This window comes from Aethalodelphis obliquidens, unplaced genomic scaffold (genome assembly GCF_003676395.1).
Source record: "Aethalodelphis obliquidens isolate GAN/ISIS:26980383/991018 unplaced genomic scaffold, ASM367639v1 scaffold46, whole genome shotgun sequence".
Lineage (NCBI taxonomy): Eukaryota > Metazoa > Chordata > Mammalia > Artiodactyla > Delphinidae > Aethalodelphis > Aethalodelphis obliquidens.
The window spans coordinates 624,117-646,981 of NW_020837990.1; the positions used below are offsets into that span (position 1 = coordinate 624,117).

Sequence of the window (22,865 nt, forward strand, 5' to 3'; positions counted from 1 at the left end):
CTATCTTTAATTCACAATATTAAACCTTTTCATATTTTGTGTCAAGAAACACTGTGAAGAAATAACAAATTCATACTAACTATAGCAATTTTTATTTCATCTGCTCTGTAGGTATGGCATTCACCAGATTTTTTTAAAGATAGGGAAGTAAGGTAGAACTTTATTCACTTTGACTTCAGATTCACTTTTTGAAATGTCACTCACAATTATTTCACATAAAAGATGCCCAAAAGACAGAGTTTACTTGCCTTTCTCTTTTTTGCAATAAAAATTATAAAATTAAGAAGTCCTGGGCTTCCCTGGTGGCGCAGTGGTTGAGAGTCCGCCTGCCGACGCAGGAGACGCGGGTTCGTGCCCCGGTCTGGGAAGATCCCACATGCCACGGAGCGGCTGGGCCCGTGAGCCGTGGCCACTGAGCCTGCGCGTCCGGAGCCTGTGCTCCGCATGGGGAGAGGCCACAACAGTGAGAGGCCCGCGTACCGCAAAAAAAAAAAAAAAAAAAAAAATTAAGAAGTCCTATGTCCATTGTCACCAAATGGGGAAAGAGGGAATAAATTAAAAAACAGGAGAGAAAAATTTTTGAGAAAAGAAAACATACATCAAATTCAGATTGTTCTCATCTCTAATTGTTATATACAACTAGAAAAGTTAACAGCAAAACAGATGGCCACTGAGGCTCAGAAACTCATTTCATCATCCCCTCTTTTGCTTCATCCAGACATTTTCAATTTTGTCAAGACTCAAAGTACAGATATAGAAAGACAATAAATGAGATAATCTCAAAGATTTCTAATAATCTCTTCTGATCAGAGCAGAGCAAAGTGAGAGAAACCTTACCAGTCTGACTGATCATTTTTAAAGCAACGTGGTCCATGTGGTTTACAGCAAAGAGACAAGTTTGGAAGCCAACTTTCAACCTTGGTGCCAAGCACAGAGTGAAACAATGGTCATGATCTAATTATAGTGATAGCTGTTATTATGTGGAACAGTCTTTCTTTTCAGATTACACATCTTATAAACTTTAACAGCTTTTTGTAAATAATCTCTCAGGGTTGACTTTAAATGAAGGTTGAAATACTAAGTTGATTTCAGATTCTTATTACAGATTTTTCAAAGTCCGTCTGTGTGCAGAAGCAAAATTATGAATGGCGACTCGAAGAGTTGAGTTCCCTTCAGGGATATCACAGGAATTGATGACTGAATATAGTGCCCGGGTATATGCTGCAAATAAAGATTTGAACAGTGGTGAATGAAGTCAGATTCTAAACAATTCTCCCAACCTTTTTCTTTTAGTACTGTTTCTCTGCCCAGTCTCATAGGAATTAACTTTAACCCATTCACTGAATAAATATTTATTGAGTACTTACCACATGCCAAGTACTCTGTGATTACAGAAAAGATAAGGGAGAGGATGGACACAAAAATTAAATTGCAGTGTAATATTTCCAGACCAGAGGCATATACAAAATGTCATCACAGAATGAAGTTTGGAATGAAAGAAAAACTAGGAGAGGATGGAAAAGATTTCCAGAAGTGGTAACATTTAAGATGGTCTTGAAAGATTAATAAAAATAAAGGAAAGAAGGCATTCTAGGCAAAGAAATGAGTGTGTGGGGTGCAAAGGTATAAAAAAATGTGGCATGTCCTGGCAGTAGCAAGTTCGATAAGGCTGGAGTGTTGCCCGGAGCCAGAGAGAAAATATGCCAAATACGACATGTATTTTGTACTGTAATGGTAAGTCCTATGGGTTTGATGATAGGGGAATGGCATGATCAGATTTGTGTTTTTAAAATATAACTCACAGGACTGATAAGGAACTCTTATCACAGGGCAACAGGAATACAAATACTTGCAGTACTTTCAGTGTGTGTATGAAGCCTATATAATCTCTACAGTATGTAAATCAATATATTTAAGAATGGACAGGAAACAGAAATACTAGTCACAGCAGGAATGACTCATCTTCTCTAGCTGGGATCCCTGATAAAGGTAGAGTTTATATTGGTCCTCATTTCCCTCAGTGATCCTTAGCAGAACTGAAAGTCTAATGTGGATATCTACACATTATAAATAATATACATATATGTGAAGATAAATAATAAGTCTATGTTAGATAAGGCCTAACTTAGATGGCCGTAAGAGGCAAGCTCTAATATTCTTCATTTACAGGAGGACCTGAAACCCTAGTCTCACTACTGTGGAGTGAGCTAGAAATATTTCCCCAGCATAAATGGAGACAAGAAGATAACAGATCTCAAAGAGAAATATAACTCACTATAATTATTTTTATTGCCTCACAGTTGTTTTGCAAAGGGGGTAGAATAGTCTCTGATATATAGTAAGCCCTTAGTCAATAAATGCTAAATTACTACAATCACTACTTTTACTGTTGTTGTTTTCTTAACTGCCACCAGGCCCCAACCATTCCTTTAAGAGACTTACCTTTGTGGTTTTTATAGAAAATACAATTGTTGGCACAGGTATCAGGATGAGCATCCCAAAAATCAGGACCACAGCAGCATAGTGCAGGTAAAGTAATATTATACAGCTGCATTTTCTCCTGGATCTGGGCTCTTAAAGCTTCTACATATCTATAAAAATACAGTATGACCAGGCAAAGTGAACCACTAGGAAGAGAATGAGTATGAGTCCTTATTTTACTACCAGCTTTAACTGTTAAACTATTTCATATCTCTGTGCCTCAACTCTTCCTCTTGGTCCTGGGAAGCAGCACTAGGAAACACGTAGTGCGATTCCAGAGAGGTATTAGGCAATCAAGAAATGTGATGAAGTTCTGTACTCCCCAAAGTATGAGAAGACACAGTCAACTCTTCTGTAAGGAAAATGAGAACACTGACTTCCTAACAAGTTTCCTCTAGAGCCAAAATTTCACACAGAACTTTTCAAAGTACCTTTGGTGTTCCTTTTCTTTCTGTTGTTTTTCTCTGGCTCCTTCCTCAAGTTGTAGCTGGGCTAGTATCTCACTCATCTTCTCCCCTGAATATGGCTCTTCATGAAAGTTCATTCTTAATATCCTCTGCTCTTCAGCATAACGTTGCTGCTCTTTCTTTTTCTTAATTCTGAGGATAAAATCATAACGTGGTTAGGAATTTCATAAAATCATTATTTAGAATTAGCTTCTAGATCCAAATAACTCAAGAAATTCCCAGAAACAGGGGAGTCAGGAAAGCAGTTTAACACCCCTAGAAAAGCCTCAAAAACTCCTGCTGGTTGATTTGAGTTTATCCCGTAGTTCATGTATACACATAGCCTCCTGGATGGAAATGACCAATGGTTACTACTAAAAGAGTTTTCCTTTAAGAATTCTAATACAAGAACTTTCTCAGGTTAAAACTACAAGTAGACAGGACTTCTGCTTTTGGCTAAAATAGAGTAATAGGGACTGGGCTTGTCCTCCCACCTTAAACAACCAAATAGATAAACAAACAAATCAACCTAGAAATCAACCAGACCAAATACAAAAAAACAATGGTTTTTAAGACACTAGATATTAGACAACAAAAGACAGTGATCCTTGACAGATGGAAAACAAATGAAGTGAGCCCTACAGGTGCCCCAGCTTACTGCCTTGAAAGTTTCGAGGCAGCAGCACAGGGAGTTGAGGTGGAGCCTGGTAGACTCCCTGAGTCCAGGGACACAAAAGCAACTAGAGTTCCTAAGACAGAAAACCAGGGAGAGAGAGCTGCTCAGAGAGAGAACCCTAGAGATCTGCAGAGGGTCTCCTTCTAATACACAGCAGAGCACTGTGCATGTATGCGAGGAAATGATTTGGGGCCAGGGACAGGACCATCTGAAAGAATAACAGGGAACAGTGTCCTGTGCTCACACAGAGCACAGAATAGAGAGCCTGTTCCCACCAGTCAAGACTTGAAAAACTCATAATGCACAGGACATTGGGTAAAGTTCTCAGAAAGATTTTACCTCAGTAGTGGGAAATAATGATTAGTCCTAGACTGAGCACTGCTCCAGACACACCCAACATTGTAAAAGCAAAGCCCCAAAGTAACTTAACTGCATCCCAAAACAAAGCTCAGGAAAATTTATGAGAATACAAAGATATCCAGTAACCAACAAGGTAAATTCACAATGTTGGACATCTAATCAAAGATAAGATGCAGGGCTTCCCTGGTGGCGCAGTGGTTGAGAGTCTGCCTGCCGATGCAGGGGACACGGGTTCGTGCCCCGGTCCGGGAAGATCCCACATGCCGCGGAGCGGCTGGGCCCATGAGCCATGGCTGCTGAGCCTGCGCGTCCGGAGCCTGGGCTCCGCAATGGGAGAGACCACAACAGTGAGAGGCCCACGTACCGCAAAAAAAAAAAAGATAAGATGCAAAGAGGCAGGAAAATACAACTCATAATGAAGAGAATAATCAATGAATCAAAATCAACTTAGAATGGACAGTTATTAGAATTAGCACAGAAGGACATTAAAACAGATAGTACAACTATATCCTATATGTTCAAAAAGTTTAGACTAAAAAGGCTGAAATCAACTTCTTGAGATGAAAACTACAATTTCTGAGATGAAAAATACATTGGAGAATAAGCTTATATATTAAAGAAATGGAATTAATAATAGGTAACCTTCCAAAACAGAAAGCACTAGGCCCAGATGGGTTCACCAAACAATTAAGGAAGAAATTATACCAAATCTCTTCAATCTCTTTCAGTGGGCAGAAACTGAAAGAATATTTCTTAACTCATTCTATGAGGTCAGCATTACTCTAATACCAAAACCTGACAAAGATATTACAAGAAAACTACAACAAATATCTCTCATGAACAAGAGGCAGAAATCCTCAAAAATATTAGCAAGTCAAATCCAATGATGTACATATATTACATTCCACAGCCAAGTGGAATTTATGCCAAGAAAGCAAGCCTGGTTCAACATGAAAAAGATCAATTAATGCAATAGATCACGTCAATAAGCTAAATAAGAAAAATCACAAGATCCTATAAATAGATACAGAAAAAGCATTTGACAAAATCCAATACCATATAATCCAGCAATCATACTCCTTGGTATTTACTCAAAGGAATTGAAAACTTACACCCACACAAAACCTGCACATGGTTATTTATTTATTTATTTATTTATTTATTTATGGCTGTGTTGGGTCTTTTTTTTTTTTTTTTTTTGCTGTACACGGGCCTCGCACTGTTGTGGCCTCTCCCATTGCGGAGCACAGGCTCCGGACGTGCAGGCTCAGCGGCCATGGCTCACGGGCCCAGCCGCTCCGCGGCATGTGGGATCTTCCCAGACCGGGGCACGAACCCGTGTCCCCTGCATCGGCAGGCGGACTCTCAACCACTGCGCCACCAGGGAAGCCCTGTGTTGGGTCTTTGTTGCTGTGTGCAGGCTGTCTCTACTTGCAGTGAGCAGGGGCTACTCTTCGTTGGCGGTGTGCGGGCTTCTCACTGCCGTGGCTTCTCCTGTTGCAGAGCACGGGCTCTAGGTGCGCAGGCTTCAGTAGTTGTGGCACATGGTCTCAGTAGTTGTGGCTTGAGGGCTCTAGAGCTCAGGCTCAGTAGTTGTGGCACACAGGCTTAGTGGCTCCGCGGCATGTGGGATATTCCCTGGCCAGGGCTCGAACCTGTGTCCCTTGCATTGGCAGGAAGATTCTTAACCACTGCGCCACCAGGGAAGCCCTAAAGTAGCTTTACTTATAATTGCCAAATCTTGGAAGAAACCAAGATGTCCTTCAGTAAGTGAATGGATATATAAACTGTTGTACATCCAGACAATGAAATATTATTCAGTACTGAAAAGAAATGAGCTATCAAGCCATGAAGAGACATTGCACATAAATGCATATTACTAAGTGAAAGAAGCCAATCTCAAAAAGCTACATACTGTATGATTCCAACCATATGACATTCTGGAAATAGTAAAACAATGGAGAAAGTGAAAGATCAGTGGTTGCCAGAAGCTGGGGTTGGAGGGAGGGAAGGAAAGAAGGGTGAAAAGGCAGAGCATAAAGGACTTTTAGAGTAGTAAAACTATTCTGTGTGATAGTATAATGATGGATACATGTCATTACACATTTGCCCAAACCCATAAATGTACAACACCAAGAGTGATCCCTAATGTAAACTATAAACTTTGGGCGATAACGATGTGTCAATGTAGGCTTATCACTTGTTAACAAATGTACCACACCGGAGGGGCGGGGGCGGAGGGAGGATGTTGATAATGGGGGAGGCTCTGAATGTCAGGGGACAGGGAGTACATATGGGAAATTGCTCTACCTTCCTCTCAAATTTGCTGTGAATCTAAACTGCTCTACAAAAATAAATTATTTATTAAAAATACACTGGATGGGATTACCAGGAGATTAAATGCTGCAGAACAAAATCTGAAAGCATAATGATATAAATCATCCAAAATAAACCACAGGGGAAAAATCCAAAAAATTAAGAGGAACACAAAAAAGCAGTCAATCCAATTAAAAATGGGTAAAGGACTTGAATAGACATTTCTCCAAAGATGATCTATAAATGACCAACAAACATGAAAAGATGCTCAATATCACTAATCTTTAGGAAAATGCAAACCAAAATCTCAATGAGGTATCACCTCATACCACATTCACAGCAATGTGAATATGTTTATTTATTAACACTACTGAACTGTACACTTGAAAATGGTTACAATGGTAAATTTTACATTATGTGTTTTATACCACCAAAAAAAGAGGCAAGTCACATAAATATATAAATGAACAAATGGAGGGGGAAAAAATGAAACAAAGTTGTTTTTAGACATACAAAAACTGAAGGAATTCATCCCTAGTACAGGCATAACCCAGAGATACTGCAGGTTTGGTTCCAGACCACTGTAGGAAAGGGAATATTGCAATAAAGCAAGTCACATGAATTTTTTGGTTTCCCAGTGCATATAAAAGTTCTGTTTAGGGCTTCCCTGGTGGCGCATTGGTTGAGAGTCCGCCTGCCGATGCAGGGGACAAAGGTTCGTGCCCCGGTCCGGGAAGATCCCACATGCTGTGGAGCGGCTGGGCCTGTGAGCCATGGCCACTGAGCCTGCGCGTCCGGAGCCTGTGCTCCGCAATGGGAGAGGCCACAACAGTGAGAGGCCCGCGTACCACAAAAAAAAAAAAAAAAAAAAAAAAAAAAAAAAAAAAGTTCTGTTTACACTACACTGTAGTCTTTTAAGTGTGCAATAACACAATGTACATGCCTTAATTAAAAACTAATGCTATTGGAAAAATGGCACCAGTAGACCTGCTCAACACAGGGTTGCCACATACCTTCAATTTGTAAAAAATGCAATATCTGCAATGTGTAATAAAACATAGTGCAATAAAATGAGATATGCCTGTGTATCCACAACTAAAAGAAATGTTAAAGGTTGTCTTTCAGACCTGAGCAAAGTGATACTTTAGGTAATATATATAAGATTTTTCTTATTAGTTAAATCTCTTTAAATAATAATAGACTGCTTTAACAAAAATAACAATGTATTTTATATATAAAAGTAAGATGGGGCTTCCCTGGTGGCGCAGTGGTTGAGAGTCCGCCTGCCAATGTAGGTGACACGGGTTCGTGCCCCGGTTCGGGAAGATCCCACATGCCGCGGAGCGGCTAGGTCCGTGAGCCATGGCCGCTGAGCCTGCGCGTCTGGAGCCTGTGCTCCACAACAGGAGAGGCCACAACAGTGAGAGGCCCGCATACCACAAAAAAAAAAAAAAAAAGTAAGACGTATGACAATAGCATAAAGGTTGGGATGAGAGAAATGGAAGAATATTACTTTAAGATTCTTATATTAAGATTTTTATACTATATGTGAAGTCGTATAATATCATTTGAAGGTAGACTGTGAAAAGTTAGAGATGTATGATATAAATCCTAGAACAACCAATAAAATAACAAAAATGTCATAGCTGACATGCCATCAAAGGAGATGTAATAGATATAAAAATATAAAAGTAATTCAAAAGAAGGCATAAAAAGAGAAAAAGAGGACAAAGAACAGATGGGGCAAACAGCAAGATAATATACTTATATCAAACCCTACCAAAAATCACATTAAAAGTAAATGATCTAAACACCCCAATTAAAAGGAAGAGATTGTCAGATTTGACAAAAAGTCACAACCCAACTACATGCTGCTGACAAGAAACACACTTTAAATACAAAGAAACAAATAGATTAAAAATACAAGAAATATAAAAGATATGCTAGCACTAGTTAAAAGAAGGTTGGAGTAGGTATATTAGTATCAGACAATGTAGATTTCAGAGCAAACAAAATATCAAAGATAAAGATCACTTCATAATTATGGAGTCAATTAATTGAGAAGACATAACAATCCCAAACAGTTATGTATCTAATAAAAGAACTTCAAAATACATGAAACAAAGACTGATGGAACTTCAGGAGATACAATAAATCCATAGTTACAGGCAGAGATTTTTAATACCCTCTCTCAATTATTGATAGAATAACTAGGCATAAAAATGGGAAAGATATGGACTTGATCAACATCATCAACCAACTTGACCTAATGGACATTTATAGGACACTCCACAACATTTATAGAATAGCAGAATACACATTTATAGAACAAGAGAATACACATTCTTCTATTATAAGCTTATTGAACTTAGAACATTTACAAAGATAAATCATATTCTGGGCCATAAAACAAGTGTCAGTAAATTCAAAAGATTTCAAGACATACATAGTACAATAGAATTAAATTAGAAATCAATAACAGAAAGATCCTTGAAAGATCTCCAAATACTTGGAAATTAAATAACACACTGCTAAATAACCTATGACCAAAGAAGAAAAAAGGGGAAATTAGAAGGTATTTTGAACCAAATGAAAATGAATGTATTGAATGTGGCTAAAGAGTATTTAGTATGATATTTATAGCACTAAATGCCTATATGAGAAAAGAAGGAAGGTATCAAGTAAATGTCCTAATCTTCTACCTTAAGAAACTTAAAAGAGGAGGAAATTAAACCTAAAGTAAGCAGAAGAAAAGAAATAATAAAGATTGAAGCAGAAATCAATGGATTAGGAAACAGAATAAAAAAATTAATGAAACCAAACACTAGGACTTTGAGAAGATCAATAAAACTGATAATCTTGAGCTTATCTAATCATGAAAAAAAGAAAGAGAGCGAAGATACAATTTTTAAGAGAAAAAATAAGAGAAATGAAACTACTACAGATATTAAAAGGATAATAGGAGAATACTAAGAATAATTTTATGCCAATAAATTAGACAACCTAGATGAAATGACAAATTTGTTGAAACACACAAACTACTAAAGCCTCATCAAGAAAAAAATAAATAACCTGAATAGCCCTATTTCTAGCATCAATGTTGAAACTGTTGTTAAGAACATTTCCACAGTGAAAAGTCCAGAAACAGGGAGAGTCACTGGCAAATTCTACCAGTTAGGGAAGAAATAATGCCAATTCTACATAAACTTTTCCTCCCAAATACTTCCCAGCTCATTCTACGAGGCTAGCATTTCTCTGAAAACAAAACCTGTCAAAGATATTACAAGAAAAGTAAAAGCCAGTATCTCCTAGAACATACATGTAAATTCTAAACAAAATTTTTAGCAAATCTTACCAAACAATACATTATAATTTTATTTATTTATTTATTTTTGGCTGCATTGGGTCTTTGTTGCTGCGCACGGGCTTTCTCTAGTCGCCACAAGCGGAGGCTACTCTTCGTTGCAGTGCTCGGGCTTCTCATTGTGGTGGCTTCTCTTGTTGTGGAGCACGGGATCTAGGAGCACGGGCTCTAGGCGGGCTTCAGTAGTTGTGGTGCGTGGGCTCAATAGTTGTGGTTCGCGGGTTCTAGAGCACAGGCTCAGTAGTTGTGCCGCACGGGCTTAGTTGTTCCATGGCATGTGGGATCTTCCCAGACCAGGGATGGAACCCATGTCCCCTGCCTTGGCAGGCGGATTCTTAACCACTGCACCATGAGGGAAGTCCCTCAAACAATACATTAAAAGGATAATACATTATTACCAAGTGGGGTGTAACCCCAGGAATGCAGGACTGATTTAACATTCGAAAATCAAACAATGTTATTCACCATATTAGCAAACTAGAAAAGAAAACCTATGATCATCTCGCTAGAGAGGAAAAAAAAATTGACAAAATCCAACGTCCATTCCAGATAAAGATTCTCAACCAACTAGGAAGAGAAGGGAACCTAAGAAAAAACTATAGCTAACATCATACTTGATGGTGAAAGACTAAATGCTTTCTCTCTAAACTCAGGATTGTCCACTCTCATCACTTCTATTCAACATTCTGGAGGTTCTAGCCAGTGAAGTCAGGCAAGACAGAGAAATAAAAGACATCCAGATTTAAAGGAAGAAGCAAAACCGTTTTTGTTTAAAGATGACATGATTACCATGTAAAAACATCCAATGAATGAATAAGTGAGTACAAAGATCCATATCCAAAAATCAACTGTATATTTCCATACACTAGCAATGACAACAACAGAATCAGCAATTGACAATTTTTTAAAATACCATTTACAGGGCTTCCCTGGTGGCGCAGCGGTTGAGAGTCCGCCTGCCGATGCAGGGGACACGGGTTCGTGCCCCGGTCCGGGAAGATCCCACATGCCGCGGAGCGGCTGGGCCCGTGAGCCATGGCCGCTGAGCCTGCGTGTCTGGAGCCTGTGCTCCGCAACGGGAGAGGCCACAACAGTGCGAGGCCCGCGTACCACAAAAATTAAAAATAAATAAATAAATAAAATACCATTTACAATAGCTTCAAAAATATGAAATACTTCAGGATAGACCTGACAAAAAATGTGAAAGACCTATACACTGAAAACTATAACTGAGAAAAATTAAAGGAGAGCTAAATAAATGTTCCTGGGTTGGAAGACTCAATATCATTAACATGTCAATTCTCCCCAAATTATCTATAGATTCAACACAATCCCACTCAAAATCCAGGAAGGTTCTTTGGTAGAAATTGACACACATTTTAAAATTCATATGGAAATGCAAATGGCCTAAAATAGCCATGGTGACTCTGGGGAAAAATAAACTGGAGGGCTAACACTACCTGATTTCAAGCATTATTATAAAACTATACCAATCAGAACAGCATGGTATTAGCATAAATATAGACAAATAGATCAGTAAAACAGAAGAGAAAGTCCAGAAATAAACCCACACATATAAGGACAGCTCATTTTTTTTAACATCTTTACTGAGATATTATTTGCATACCATAAAGTGCACATGACCATAATGTAATTTGAGAACATTTTCATCATCCCCAAAAGAAACCTTGTACTCATTAACAGTCACCTTCCACCCACTCCCACCTAGCCCTAGGCAAATACTAATTTTTCTGTCTCTATAGATTTGCCTGTTCTTGACATTTCATATAAATGGGATCATACAATATGCAGCCCTTCATGACTGGCTTCTTTCACTTGGCATAAGTCCATGTTGTAGCATGTACTGGAACTGCATTCCTTTTGGTTGCTGATATTCTACTGTGTAAATATTATCTATATCTATATATTTTATTTATCTATTCATCAGTTTATGGACATTTGGGATGCTTCCACTTCCTGGCTATTTTGAATAATGCTGCTATGAACATTTGTGTAAGTTTGTGTGTGGACGTACACTTTTAGTTCTCTTGGGTATACACCCAAGAATGGAATTTCTGAGTCATATGGTAACTCTATGTTTAACCTTTTGAGAAATTGCTAAACTGTTTTCCAAAGTGATTGTACCATTTTACATTCCCCACCAACAGTGTATGAGACTTCTAATTTTTAGACATCCTCATCAGCACTTGTTATAATTTGTCTTTTTTATTAAAGCAATTCTTATGTGTGTGAAGTGGTATTTCATTGTGGTTTTGATTTGCACTTCCCAATAACTAATGATGTTGCATATCTTTTCAAGTGCTTATTAGCCATTTATATATTTTCCTAAAATGTCTAGTTAAATCTTTTGTCTACCTTTTAATTGGGTTATCTTTTTATTATTGAGTTGTTAGAGTTCTTTTATATATTCTGACTACAAGTCTCTCATCAGATATATAATTTGCAAATAATTTCTCCCATTCTGTAGTTGTTTTTTCACTTTCTTGATGGTTTTCAATTTTGATGAAGTCCAACATCAATCTTCTCTTTTATTGTTTGCTGGACAACTGACTTTTAACAAATGCACAAAAGCAATGCAATGGAGAAAGAATAACTTTTCAGCAAATGGATATCCACATACAAAAAAATAAACTTCAAACTATATGTGAAAATTAACTCAAACTGGATTGCAGACCTAAATGTAAAACCTACAATGATAATCTTTCTAGAAGAAAACAAAAAAGAAAATTTTTGTGACCTTGGGTTAGGCAATGATATCTTAAATATGATGCCAAAATTACAATATATTTAGTCATTCAAGGAATGTAAACTAAAACCACAATGAGATGCCACTACATACCTATTCAAATGGCTAAAATGAAAAAGACTGACCATACCAAGTGTTGGTGATGATGTAAGGGAACTTGAACTCTTACAAGTTATATTACTCTTCCTGGTAGTAATATAAAGTGGTACAACTACTTTGGAAAGCCTTTTGACAGTTTCTTTAAAAAATGAAATATATACCTACCATGATGATCCAGTCCACTCTCAGGTATTCACCCAAGAGAAAAGGTAACATTTTCCAAAGACTTGCACACGAATGTTCACTGCAGCTTTATTTGTAATAGCCAAAAAACTGGAAACAACTCAAATGTCCATCAAACTGTGAATGGATAAACAAATTGCAGTATATCCATACAATGGAATACTATCCAGTAACAAAAAGGAATAAACTCTTGGTATCATAACAACAAGGACAAAATAATTACTCTGAATAAAAGGAGCTGGGCCCAAGAGTACATGTTGTATAACTCCAGAAAATGCAAACTAATCTATAGTGACACAAAGCAAACCAGTGGTTGCCTGGGGAAAAAGAGGCGGGGAGGGCAGGAAAGAGGTGCTACCTAGGGCATGAGGAAACTTTTGAGGATGATATATATGTTCACTATCTTGACTATGATGGTTGTTGTGTGTGTGTGAGAAAGAGAAAACATCAAAGTTTACACTTTTATATGTGTAGTTTATTGAATATCAATTATGTTTATTTAAAAAAAACACCTACTTGCAGAGAGGAAATGAGTTGCTCAGTGAGAAAATTGTCAGAAAACCTAATTTAAGAGCTTTTGTTAAGAAATATAATTAATTCAAGACTAGAACTTTGAAACAAATGAGCTATTGTTTTCTGAACAGTAGTGTGAGGTCAATTCATACTCACACCTCTTCAATAAAGCATGAACTGCTGAAAATTCTGGGCTTCTATCCATTTGTAGCAGGCTATTTGCTTCAGGGGAATTATGGGCTTCCTATTACTTAGATTAACACAGGTATATACTAAAACCCAGGAAGCTGTCCTATAAAGGCTGAAAGATCAGGCACTGGAAAAGCACAAGAAACTTGTATGTGCAACTAAGTCCATCCAGATTATTACAGCTAATCTCTGGCCACCTCTAGCAGAGTGACAAGGCCACTTTGAACAAGGATTTTCTTATAACTGTTCTGCCACACTTGCTATTCTTTCTTGAGCTACAGCTGTTAAGTCTAAGTTGAGTATTCCTCAAAGAGTACAGAACATAAATATAGCTTTTATGGTATGATTCAAACTCAAATGCAATATAAAGTTGTAATACGGTAGAGGTAAGAAATCTCACTATTGCCACTTGGGCAGAGAGAGAATGTTTTTATAACTAGCAAGGATCAAGATTTAAAGGCATATAAGGTTGTGTACAATTGACTTTTTTTTTTTTTTTTTGTCTGAGCCGCAAAGTATGAGAGATCTTAGTTTCCCCAACAGGGATCGAACCCGTGCCCCCTGCAGTGGAAGCTTGGAGTCCTAACCACTGGACCACCAGGGAATTCCCCAAAATTGACTTTAAAATACACGTTGCTGTGCTCTCTTAAAATATAATGCATGAAATAAGAGAATAAAAGGAAGAGATTAAAAGAGTACAAAAGTTTAAAGATAAGCCTAAGATCATAGGTGCCCTTGGCTAAAGATCTTCTTATATAAAGATCTTATTCCAAAGAGATCCAGTAAAAAAAGTAAATGTTTTTAGGACATTCATATTTGATTAGTTCAATAACTCCTTAGCTTGTGAAAAAGGCGAATGTGAAAAGATTTTTCCGTAGGTAAGAAATTAAAGTGAGGTTTTCAATAGTGAAACAAATGGAGGCAAGTGAATGACAACAGAACAGCTTAGTTACTGGTATAATTCTCTATACCATTTATTGTCCATACCAGTAAACTGAGAGCTAAGGAAACACACCAGCATTGTTTCTCAAATGTTGGTAACAGGACAATTACTAGAAATGATGGAATCAGCCCTTTCCCCCTTCTCCCCCACAGCTACTCCTCTCCTCACAGTCAAAAATCTTAAGAGTTGTCTAGCTTTCTCTCTCTATTTCCTGATCTCCTCTCCCACTCCATTATGGCTTATTAAGACCCATCAATCACTCCACCAAAACAAGTCTCTCTAAGGTCAGTGGTGGCCTACAGGTTAATCCATCTAGCATTTACATTCTCAACAGGGGCAACATTGTACCCAAGGCAGCAAAAATTGATTCAAGGGAGCAAAATATCTTAGATATTAAAATAGTTTGGGGCTCTCCAAAAAGTCATAGTACATAAGCAGAAATACACTACATCTAGGCATTCTCCATATCTTACACTATGCCTTCTTCCCAGGTGACTTTACGCATACCATATGCTTCAGTTACCACCCACTACCACCTGTAACTCATTAAGCTACAGTTCCAGCATAGACCATTCCTCTGAGATTCAAACCTACTTAACTACCTGCCAGTTTGACATTCCACTTGAGTGTCTCAAAGGTATTTATCTGAGAAAAGAATCCGCAGCTTTGGTCAGATTCTCAGGTTAAGAACTACTGCCATACAGTAGTTTCAGAAAGGATCATAAAAATAAAAAATGGCAAAAACCAACTAAAAAAGGTGATATAAACAATTATTCTATAAACAAGTTTATTCTTCTCGGATGTCTTTAAAGCTTCTTGCATAAATACACCTTTTAGCTGACACACAATAGAAACTAAACTAGGTTGGAAATCAACATGTCAACATATCGGTTTTTCCCAGGGCACTGACGTGAATACAATTATACTGGTTCTCTGGTTATGCTAAAAGGTATTCTAAAACCAGTGTCAGACTTTCAGTAAAAGAGAGTAAGAATACAAAACACTGCAAATTGATTTGTAAACTTGCTACACTGGGTGTTTGCAGAACTAGGCAACAAGTAGATGTCAATATTTACATTTTGAAGAGAATCCTGAAAAGAAAGTGATTATCACAGGCAAACTGCATTAAAAATATATTCTTTTTTTTTTTTGTTGTTTGTACGCGGGCCTCTCACTGCCGCGGCCTCTCCCATCGTGGAGCACGGGCTCGGGACGCGCAGGCCCAGCGGCCACGGCTCACGGGCCCAGCCGCTCCGTGGCACGCGGGATCCTCCCGGACCGGGGCACAAACCCGCGCCCCCTACCTCGGCAGGCGGACTCTCAACCACTGCGCCACCAGGGAAGCCCTAAAAATATATTCTTATAATTACAACAACAACTCAAAAACTCTTGTTAGCTATGTTCCATATAAAGCCACACCACTAATCCTTTACAAAGTTAAAACAAGATAGAGACCTAGAACTAAAATCGAGGTCTATCTTTTTGGCTCTATGGATTCATACTTCTTGAGCAATCACAGAAATTTGCCAACACTAACACGATCAAATAAAAGGAATTCTGCATACAAGAACAAGAAATAGATTTATTTCAGGAGTTAAAAGAGGTGCTCTGTTAGGTGGTGGTGATGGGATGAATTGGGAGATTGGGATTGACATATATACACTAATAAGTATAAAATAGATAACTAATAAGAACCTAATAATTAATTTTAGGTAATTATTAATAATTAATAATATCTAATAAATATCTAATAAAATAGATAATATCTAATAATAATAGATAATATCTAATAAATATCTAATAAAATAGATAACTAATAAGAACTGCTGTATAAAAAAATACAATAAAATAATATTCAAAAAAAAAGAGGTGCTCTGTTAGAAAAATAACTTCTCAAGGAGATGAAAGAAATCTTCCTCTTTGGTACAACATGATTAAGATCTAATCTAGCACAGTCTAAATCTTTGCCTGCTGATCATGTTCTTCTGTTCAACTTTTTTTCTCTGTCTCTCTGTTTCTTGATTCTGATAGTATTCTTCCTTAGTGATCTCTGAAATCATTACTAAAAATAATATTTCCTACTGGACATTCTACTTGGATCTCCTTTAAGAACTTCAAATCCAATATGCCCCAAACTAAACTTATCCTCTCCACCTCCACCTCCTTCCTGGAAAATGTTTCATAGTACCCCATATACCTGGTGGCCTAAGCCATAAACCTGGGACTTGTCCTTGAATTCTCCTCTGACAATATTTTATTAATTCTACCTCTTTCGCTCTTAAAACTGCCTCCTCCTCGCTGCCTTCCTGGCCTTGGCGTATAACTTACTGAAGTTACGGCCTTCAAAGTGCTTAGGTGGGGCTTCCCTGGTGGCGCAGTGGTTGAGAGTCCGCCTGCTGATGCAGGGGACACGGGTTCGTGCCCCGGTCCGAGAAGATCCCACATGCCGCGGAGCGGCTGGGCCCGTGAGCCATGGCCGCTGAGCCTGCGCATCTGGAGCCTGTGCTCCGCAGCAGGAGAGGCCACAACAGTGAGAGGCCCACGTACAGCAAAAAAAAAAAAAAAAAAGTGCTTAGGTGATGGAGTCAAATAAATCTGGGGTTGAATCCCAGTTCTGCCATTCCTAAGTGTGATCTTAATCTTAGGCAAATTACTTAACCTCTCTGGGGCTCATTTTCTCATCTGTAAAATAAAAAGAATACTAAAATTTACCTCATACAGTTATTGAAGTAGGCAAATGAGCTAATGCCTCTAAAACACCCAACAGTATGTCTGGCGTATTGTAAACACTCAATGAATGGTGGCCACCACTACCCTGCAGGACTGTATATCAATTAAATGATACAATAATCTATGTAAAGCATTTAACATGCAGTAAGGGCTTAATATTTAATAACCTTTAAAAAATTAATTTCACTTCTCATCTTCTCTATATTACTTCAATAATACCCTAACATCTAGTCTTAGCCATTTTATCTATTCCTCACAATGCCTCTAAACGGCTCCTGTTTTCAGGATAAAATCCAAATTCCTTCTCATGACGTACAAAGTTCTTTATGATCTTTCCTCATTTTGAAGGTTTACTTCTTGCCATTCCTTTAGCTCCAATCACATCCAACTCAGAAGTGTCCTATTCTTTCAGGAGTTACTGCTTTTACAATGCTATTCTTTTTGCCTAGAATCCCCATCTACTCTTTTCCCCAGTCCAATTCCAATTTTGTCTCATACTACTTCTTCTAACCCTTCGCAACTCAGCCCAGGAAACCTTCCCTGTCCTGGAGAAAATGGACCGAGCACCAGCAGCAGCAGCCTTGGCGCATGCCCTGGCCCTGGGCAATTTATATCCCAGCCAGGCTTCCTGCCGGACTGACTTCTCTCTTTTTTGTGTGATTGAACAGCTCTGCCCCACGGGGGGCCTTTTTCACACTTGATTTCGAAACACAGTCTCCGTGCTCTCAGACATTCTTGAAATTTTTTCCTTCTAATGACATAAGAAGAAAAACTTTATTTTACCGATATTTTACTTGATTTTTTACATTTATGTTGATGAAAGAAATTAGTCTGTAACATTGCTTTCTTGTAATACCCATGACAGGTTGGTATTAAGGTTATACTGTCTTCTATAATTATCTGGGAAGTATTCCCTGTTTTCCATTCTCTGGAATATTTTATATAAAACTTGGTATTATTTTTTCCCTTAAATATTTGGCAACTAACATTTATTGAGCATATACTACATGCCAGGTTCTATACTAAGCTCATTTACTATGTTACCTCATTTAATCCTCACAGCAACTTTCTAAGGTATATATCATTATTATCCCTCTTTTATAGAGAAGAAACTGGGGCTTATAGAAGGTAACTTGCCCAAAGTCACAGAGCTGGTAGGCAGCAGAACTGGGACTTCAACACATGTATCCCCATGTTCTTAATCACTTGCTATACTGTCTTGTAATACTTAATATATGGTATTATGATTACCTATTCATTTATCTGTCTCCCCATTAGTCAGTGAAATCTATCTAGTAAGATCCTTGAAGGGTGGGATCATGTCTCCATTTTTTGCAACTCTTAAATCTAGCATCATGTCTACCAATTAACAGATGCTCAATAAGTAGCTGCTAAGTGAATGAATGAAAACATATCATTTGATTCTTATAACAACTGGGTGAGGTAAAGTGGTTATTAACAATCCCGGTTCAGAAAGCAGGTATATGTTTACTTTAGAATGTTGCTAAAATGGCTTTTGTCTTTAAGTTAAAACATATAACCCCCATGCAAAGAAGGCATACATGATTTAGTTTCTTCAACAAGGAAAAAGCAAAAAATAAATTTTAATTACTTGCAAACTTCAATGACAACAGATTTAATGTTCTGATACCATCTGTAAGACAGAGACCTTCATATTTTTTCTGGGGTCAAGGGTATAAATACAACAAGAAAAAGATTATCTGGTGAGAAAATGGCAATAAAACAAAAGCCTTAAGTAGAAAAGCTTTCATAGAAGGTCAGCAGTGTCGCTAAAGAAGAATTCCCCACCGACTATGCCATGTGGTAGGGATGTCATAAGACGACTTAAGGTAGACATAAAATACCCACAGCAGAGATGTCTTGGCTTCAGTTAAATGAACTGAAATTTCCATTCTGTCTTTTGCCTGATGAGTCTGTAAAAACGCTTATATATGGGCACCACAGAAAAGAGATTTTTTTTGACGTAGATCAGATCATAATTATGGCAAAATAACTAGGTTATAGTAAGACAAATCTGGCCTAGATATAGGAACAAACGTCCGAGAGCCAATGTCCTTAGGTTCTAAAATTGTTATTTGGAAGATTATATCAATATAACTACAATCCTAAAGGATATTAAGAATAGAAAAGATCCTTGAAATATTTAAATAGAATTCTGCCTAAAGGATACCCTAGACAACCTCATGAGGATTCTTCCAAGCCTCTCTCTTCTAACCCCAATCCAAAATACACACACACACACACACACACACACACACACACACACACACACTTTTTTACTGCAGCAGTTTTTGTCAAGTTGCTTTTAGGACAAGAGTATTATAACATATCTCAAAGGGGAAAAAAATGTCAGAATAAAAACATACCAAAGGAACTATTAAACACCTCACAGGAAAACTATTCTCACCAGTGGACTGCCACATAAAAATTTCAGAAGTCTTTGTACTCTCTATCTATGACCAGAAAGAGTTTACCCTTTTCTCTGCTAGGCAGAGAGTGCAGCATTCATCACTTTTATCCAATCAAAACACTTGAGCAGAAGCAAGAACTACAATCCTGCAGCCTGTGGAACAAAAACCACATTCACAGAAAGACAAAATGAAAAGGCAGAGGGCTATGTAATAGATGAAGGAAGAAGATAAAACTCCAGAAAAACAATTAAATGAAGTGGAGATAGGCAACCTTCCAGAAAAAGAACTCAGAATAATGATAGTGAAGATGATCCAAGACCTCGGAAAAAGAATGGAGGCAAACAAAGATCGAGAAGATGCAAGAAATGTTTAACAAAGACCTAGAAAAATTAAAGAACAAATACCTAGAAGAATTAAAGTGCACACAGAACATTCTCCAGGATAGACCACATCTTGGGTCATGAATCAAGCCTCAGTAAATTTAAGAAAATTGAAATTATATCAAGCATCTTTTCTGAACCATGAAGCTATGAGATTAGAAATCAATTACAGGGAAAAAAACCTTAAAAAACACAAACACATGGAGAATAAACAACACATTACTAAATAACCAAGAGATCACTGAAGAAATCAAAGAGGAAATCAAAAAAAACCTAGAGACAAATGACAGTGAAAACATGACGATCCAAAACCTATGGGATGCAGCAGAAACAGTTCTAAGAGGGAAGTTTATAGCAATTCAAGCCTACCTCAAGAAACAAGAAAAGTCTCAAATAAACAATCTAACCTTACACCTAAAGGAACTAGAGAAAGAAGAACAAACAAAACCCAAAGTTAGTAGAAGGAAAGAACATCAAGATCAGAGCAGAAATAAATGAAATAGAAACAAAGAAAACAATAGCAAAGATCAATAAAACTAAAAGCTGGTTCTTTGAGAAGATAAACAAAATTGATAAACCTTTAGCCAGACTCATCAGGAAAAACAGGGAAAGGACTCAAATCAATAAAATTAGACATGAAAAAGGAGAAGTTACAATGGACACTGCAGATATACAGAGCATCATAAGAGACTACTACAAGCAACTCTATGTCAATAAAATGGACAACCTGGAAGAAATGGACAAATTCTTAGAAAGGTATAAATTTCCAAGACTGAACCAGGAAGAAATAGAAAATATGAACAGACCAATCACAAGTAATGAAATGGAAACTGTGATTAAAAATCTTCCAACAGACAGAAGTCCAGAACCAGATGGCTTCACAGGTGAATTCTATCAAACATTTAGAGAAGAGCTAACACCCACCCTTCTCAAACTCTTCCAAAAAGTTGCAGAGGAAGGAACACTCCCAAACTCATTCTACAAGGCCACCATCACCGTGATACCAAAACCAGACAAAGATACTACTAAAAAAAAATTACAGACCAATATCACTGATGAATATAGATGCAAAGGTCCTCAACAAAATACTAGCAAACAGAATCCAACAACACATTCAAAGGATCATACACCATGATCAAGTGGGACTTATCCCAGGGATGCAAGGATTCTTCAATATATGCAAATCAATCAATGTGATACACCATATTAACAAATTGAATAATAAAAACCATAGGATCATCTCAATAGATACAGAAAAAGCTCTTGACAAAATTCAACACCGATTTATGATAAAAACTCTCCAGAAAGTGGGCATAGAGGGAACCTACCTCAACATAATAAAGGCCATATAGGACAAACCCACAGCAAACATCATTCTCAATGGTGAAAAACTGAAAGCATTTTCTCTAAGATCAGGAACAAGACAAGTATGACCTCTCTCGCCACTCTTATTCAACATAGTTTTAGAAGTACTAACCACTGCAATCAGACAAGAAAAAGAAATAAAAGGAATACAAATTGGAAAAGAAGAAGTAAAACTGTCATTGTTTGCAGATGACATGACAATATACATAGATAATCCTAAAAATGCCACCAGAAAACTACCAGGGCTAATCAATGAATTTGGTAAGGTTGCATGATACAAAATTAATGCACAGAAATCTCATGCATTCCTATACACTAACAATGAAAGATCAGAAAGAGAAATTAAGGAAACAATCCCATTCACCATTGCAAAAAAAGAATAAAATACCTTGGAATAAACCTACCTAAGGAGGTAAAAGACCTGTACTCAGAAAACTATAAGACACTGACGAAAGAAATCAAAGATGACACAGATGGAGAGATATACCATGTTCTTGGATTGGAAGAATCAACACTGTGAAAATGACCATAGTACCCAAAGCAATCTACAGATTCTATGCAAGCTCTATCAAATTACCAATGGCAGTTTTTACAGAACTAGAACAAAAAAATCTTAAAATTTGTATGGAGACACAAAAGATGCCATATAGCCAAAGCAATCTTGAGGGGAAAAAATGGAGCTGGAGGAATCAGACTCCCTGACTTCAGACTATATTACAAAGCTACAGTAATCAAGACAATATGGTACTGGCACAAAAACAGAAATATAGATCAATGGAACAGGATAGAATGCCCAGAGGTAAACCCACGCACCTATGGCCAACTAATCTATGACAAAGGAGGCAAGGATACACAATGGAGAAAAGACAGTCTCTTCAATAAGTGGTGCTGGGAAAACTGGACAGCTACATGTAAAAGAATGAAATTAGAACACTCCCTAACACCATACACAAAAATAAACTCAAAATGTGTTAAAGACCTAAATGTAAGACCGGACACTATAAAACTCTTAGAGGAAAACATAGGAAGATCACTCTCTGACATAAATCACAGCAAGATCTTTTTTAACCCACCTCCTAGAGTAATGGAAATAAAAACAAAAATAAGCAAATGGGACCTAATGAAACTTCAAAGCTTTTGCACAGCAAAGGAAACCATAAACAAGACAAAAAGACAACCCACAGAATGGGAGAAAATATTTACAACTGAATCAACAGACAAAGGATTAATCTCCAAAATATATAAACAGCTCATGCAGCTCGATATTAAAAAAACAAACAATGCAATCCAAAAATGGGCAGAAGACCTAAATAGACATTTCTCCAAAGAAGACACACAGATGGCCAACAGGCTCAAGAAAAGCTGCTCAACATCACTAATTATCAGAGAAATGCAAATCAAAACTACAGTGAGGTATCACCTCACACCAGTCAGAATGGGCATCATCAGAAAATCTACAAACGACAAATGCTGGAGAGGGTGTGGAGAAAAGGGAACCCTCTAGCACTGTTGGTGGGAATGTAAATTGATACAGCCACTATGGAGAACAGTATGGAGGTTCCTTAAATAACTAAAAATAGAATTACCATATGACCCAGCAATCCCACTACTGGGCTTATAC

At 37.5% G+C, this 22,865-nt stretch overlaps 1 protein-coding gene across 7 annotated transcripts in view; it reads right to left on the bottom strand.

The window, feature by feature from the left end:
- Window positions 1-604: 604 nt before the first annotated feature.
- Window positions 605-22,865, bottom strand: part of CCDC15 (coiled-coil domain containing 15) — a 60,826-nt gene continuing 38,565 nt past the window's right edge. For all 7 annotated transcript variants that reach the window (XM_027081913.1, XM_027081914.1, XM_027081910.1 and 4 more), the window contains 3 exons: window positions 2,913-3,080; window positions 2,443-2,591; window positions 605-1,221 (listed from right to left, as the gene is read on the bottom strand). In XM_027081913.1, the coding sequence (XP_026937714.1) occupies window positions 1,100-1,221; window positions 2,443-2,591; window positions 2,913-3,080 (439 nt within the window). In that variant the 3' untranslated portion in view covers window positions 605-1,099. The remainder of the gene's footprint in view (window positions 1,222-2,442; window positions 2,592-2,912; window positions 3,081-22,865) is intronic.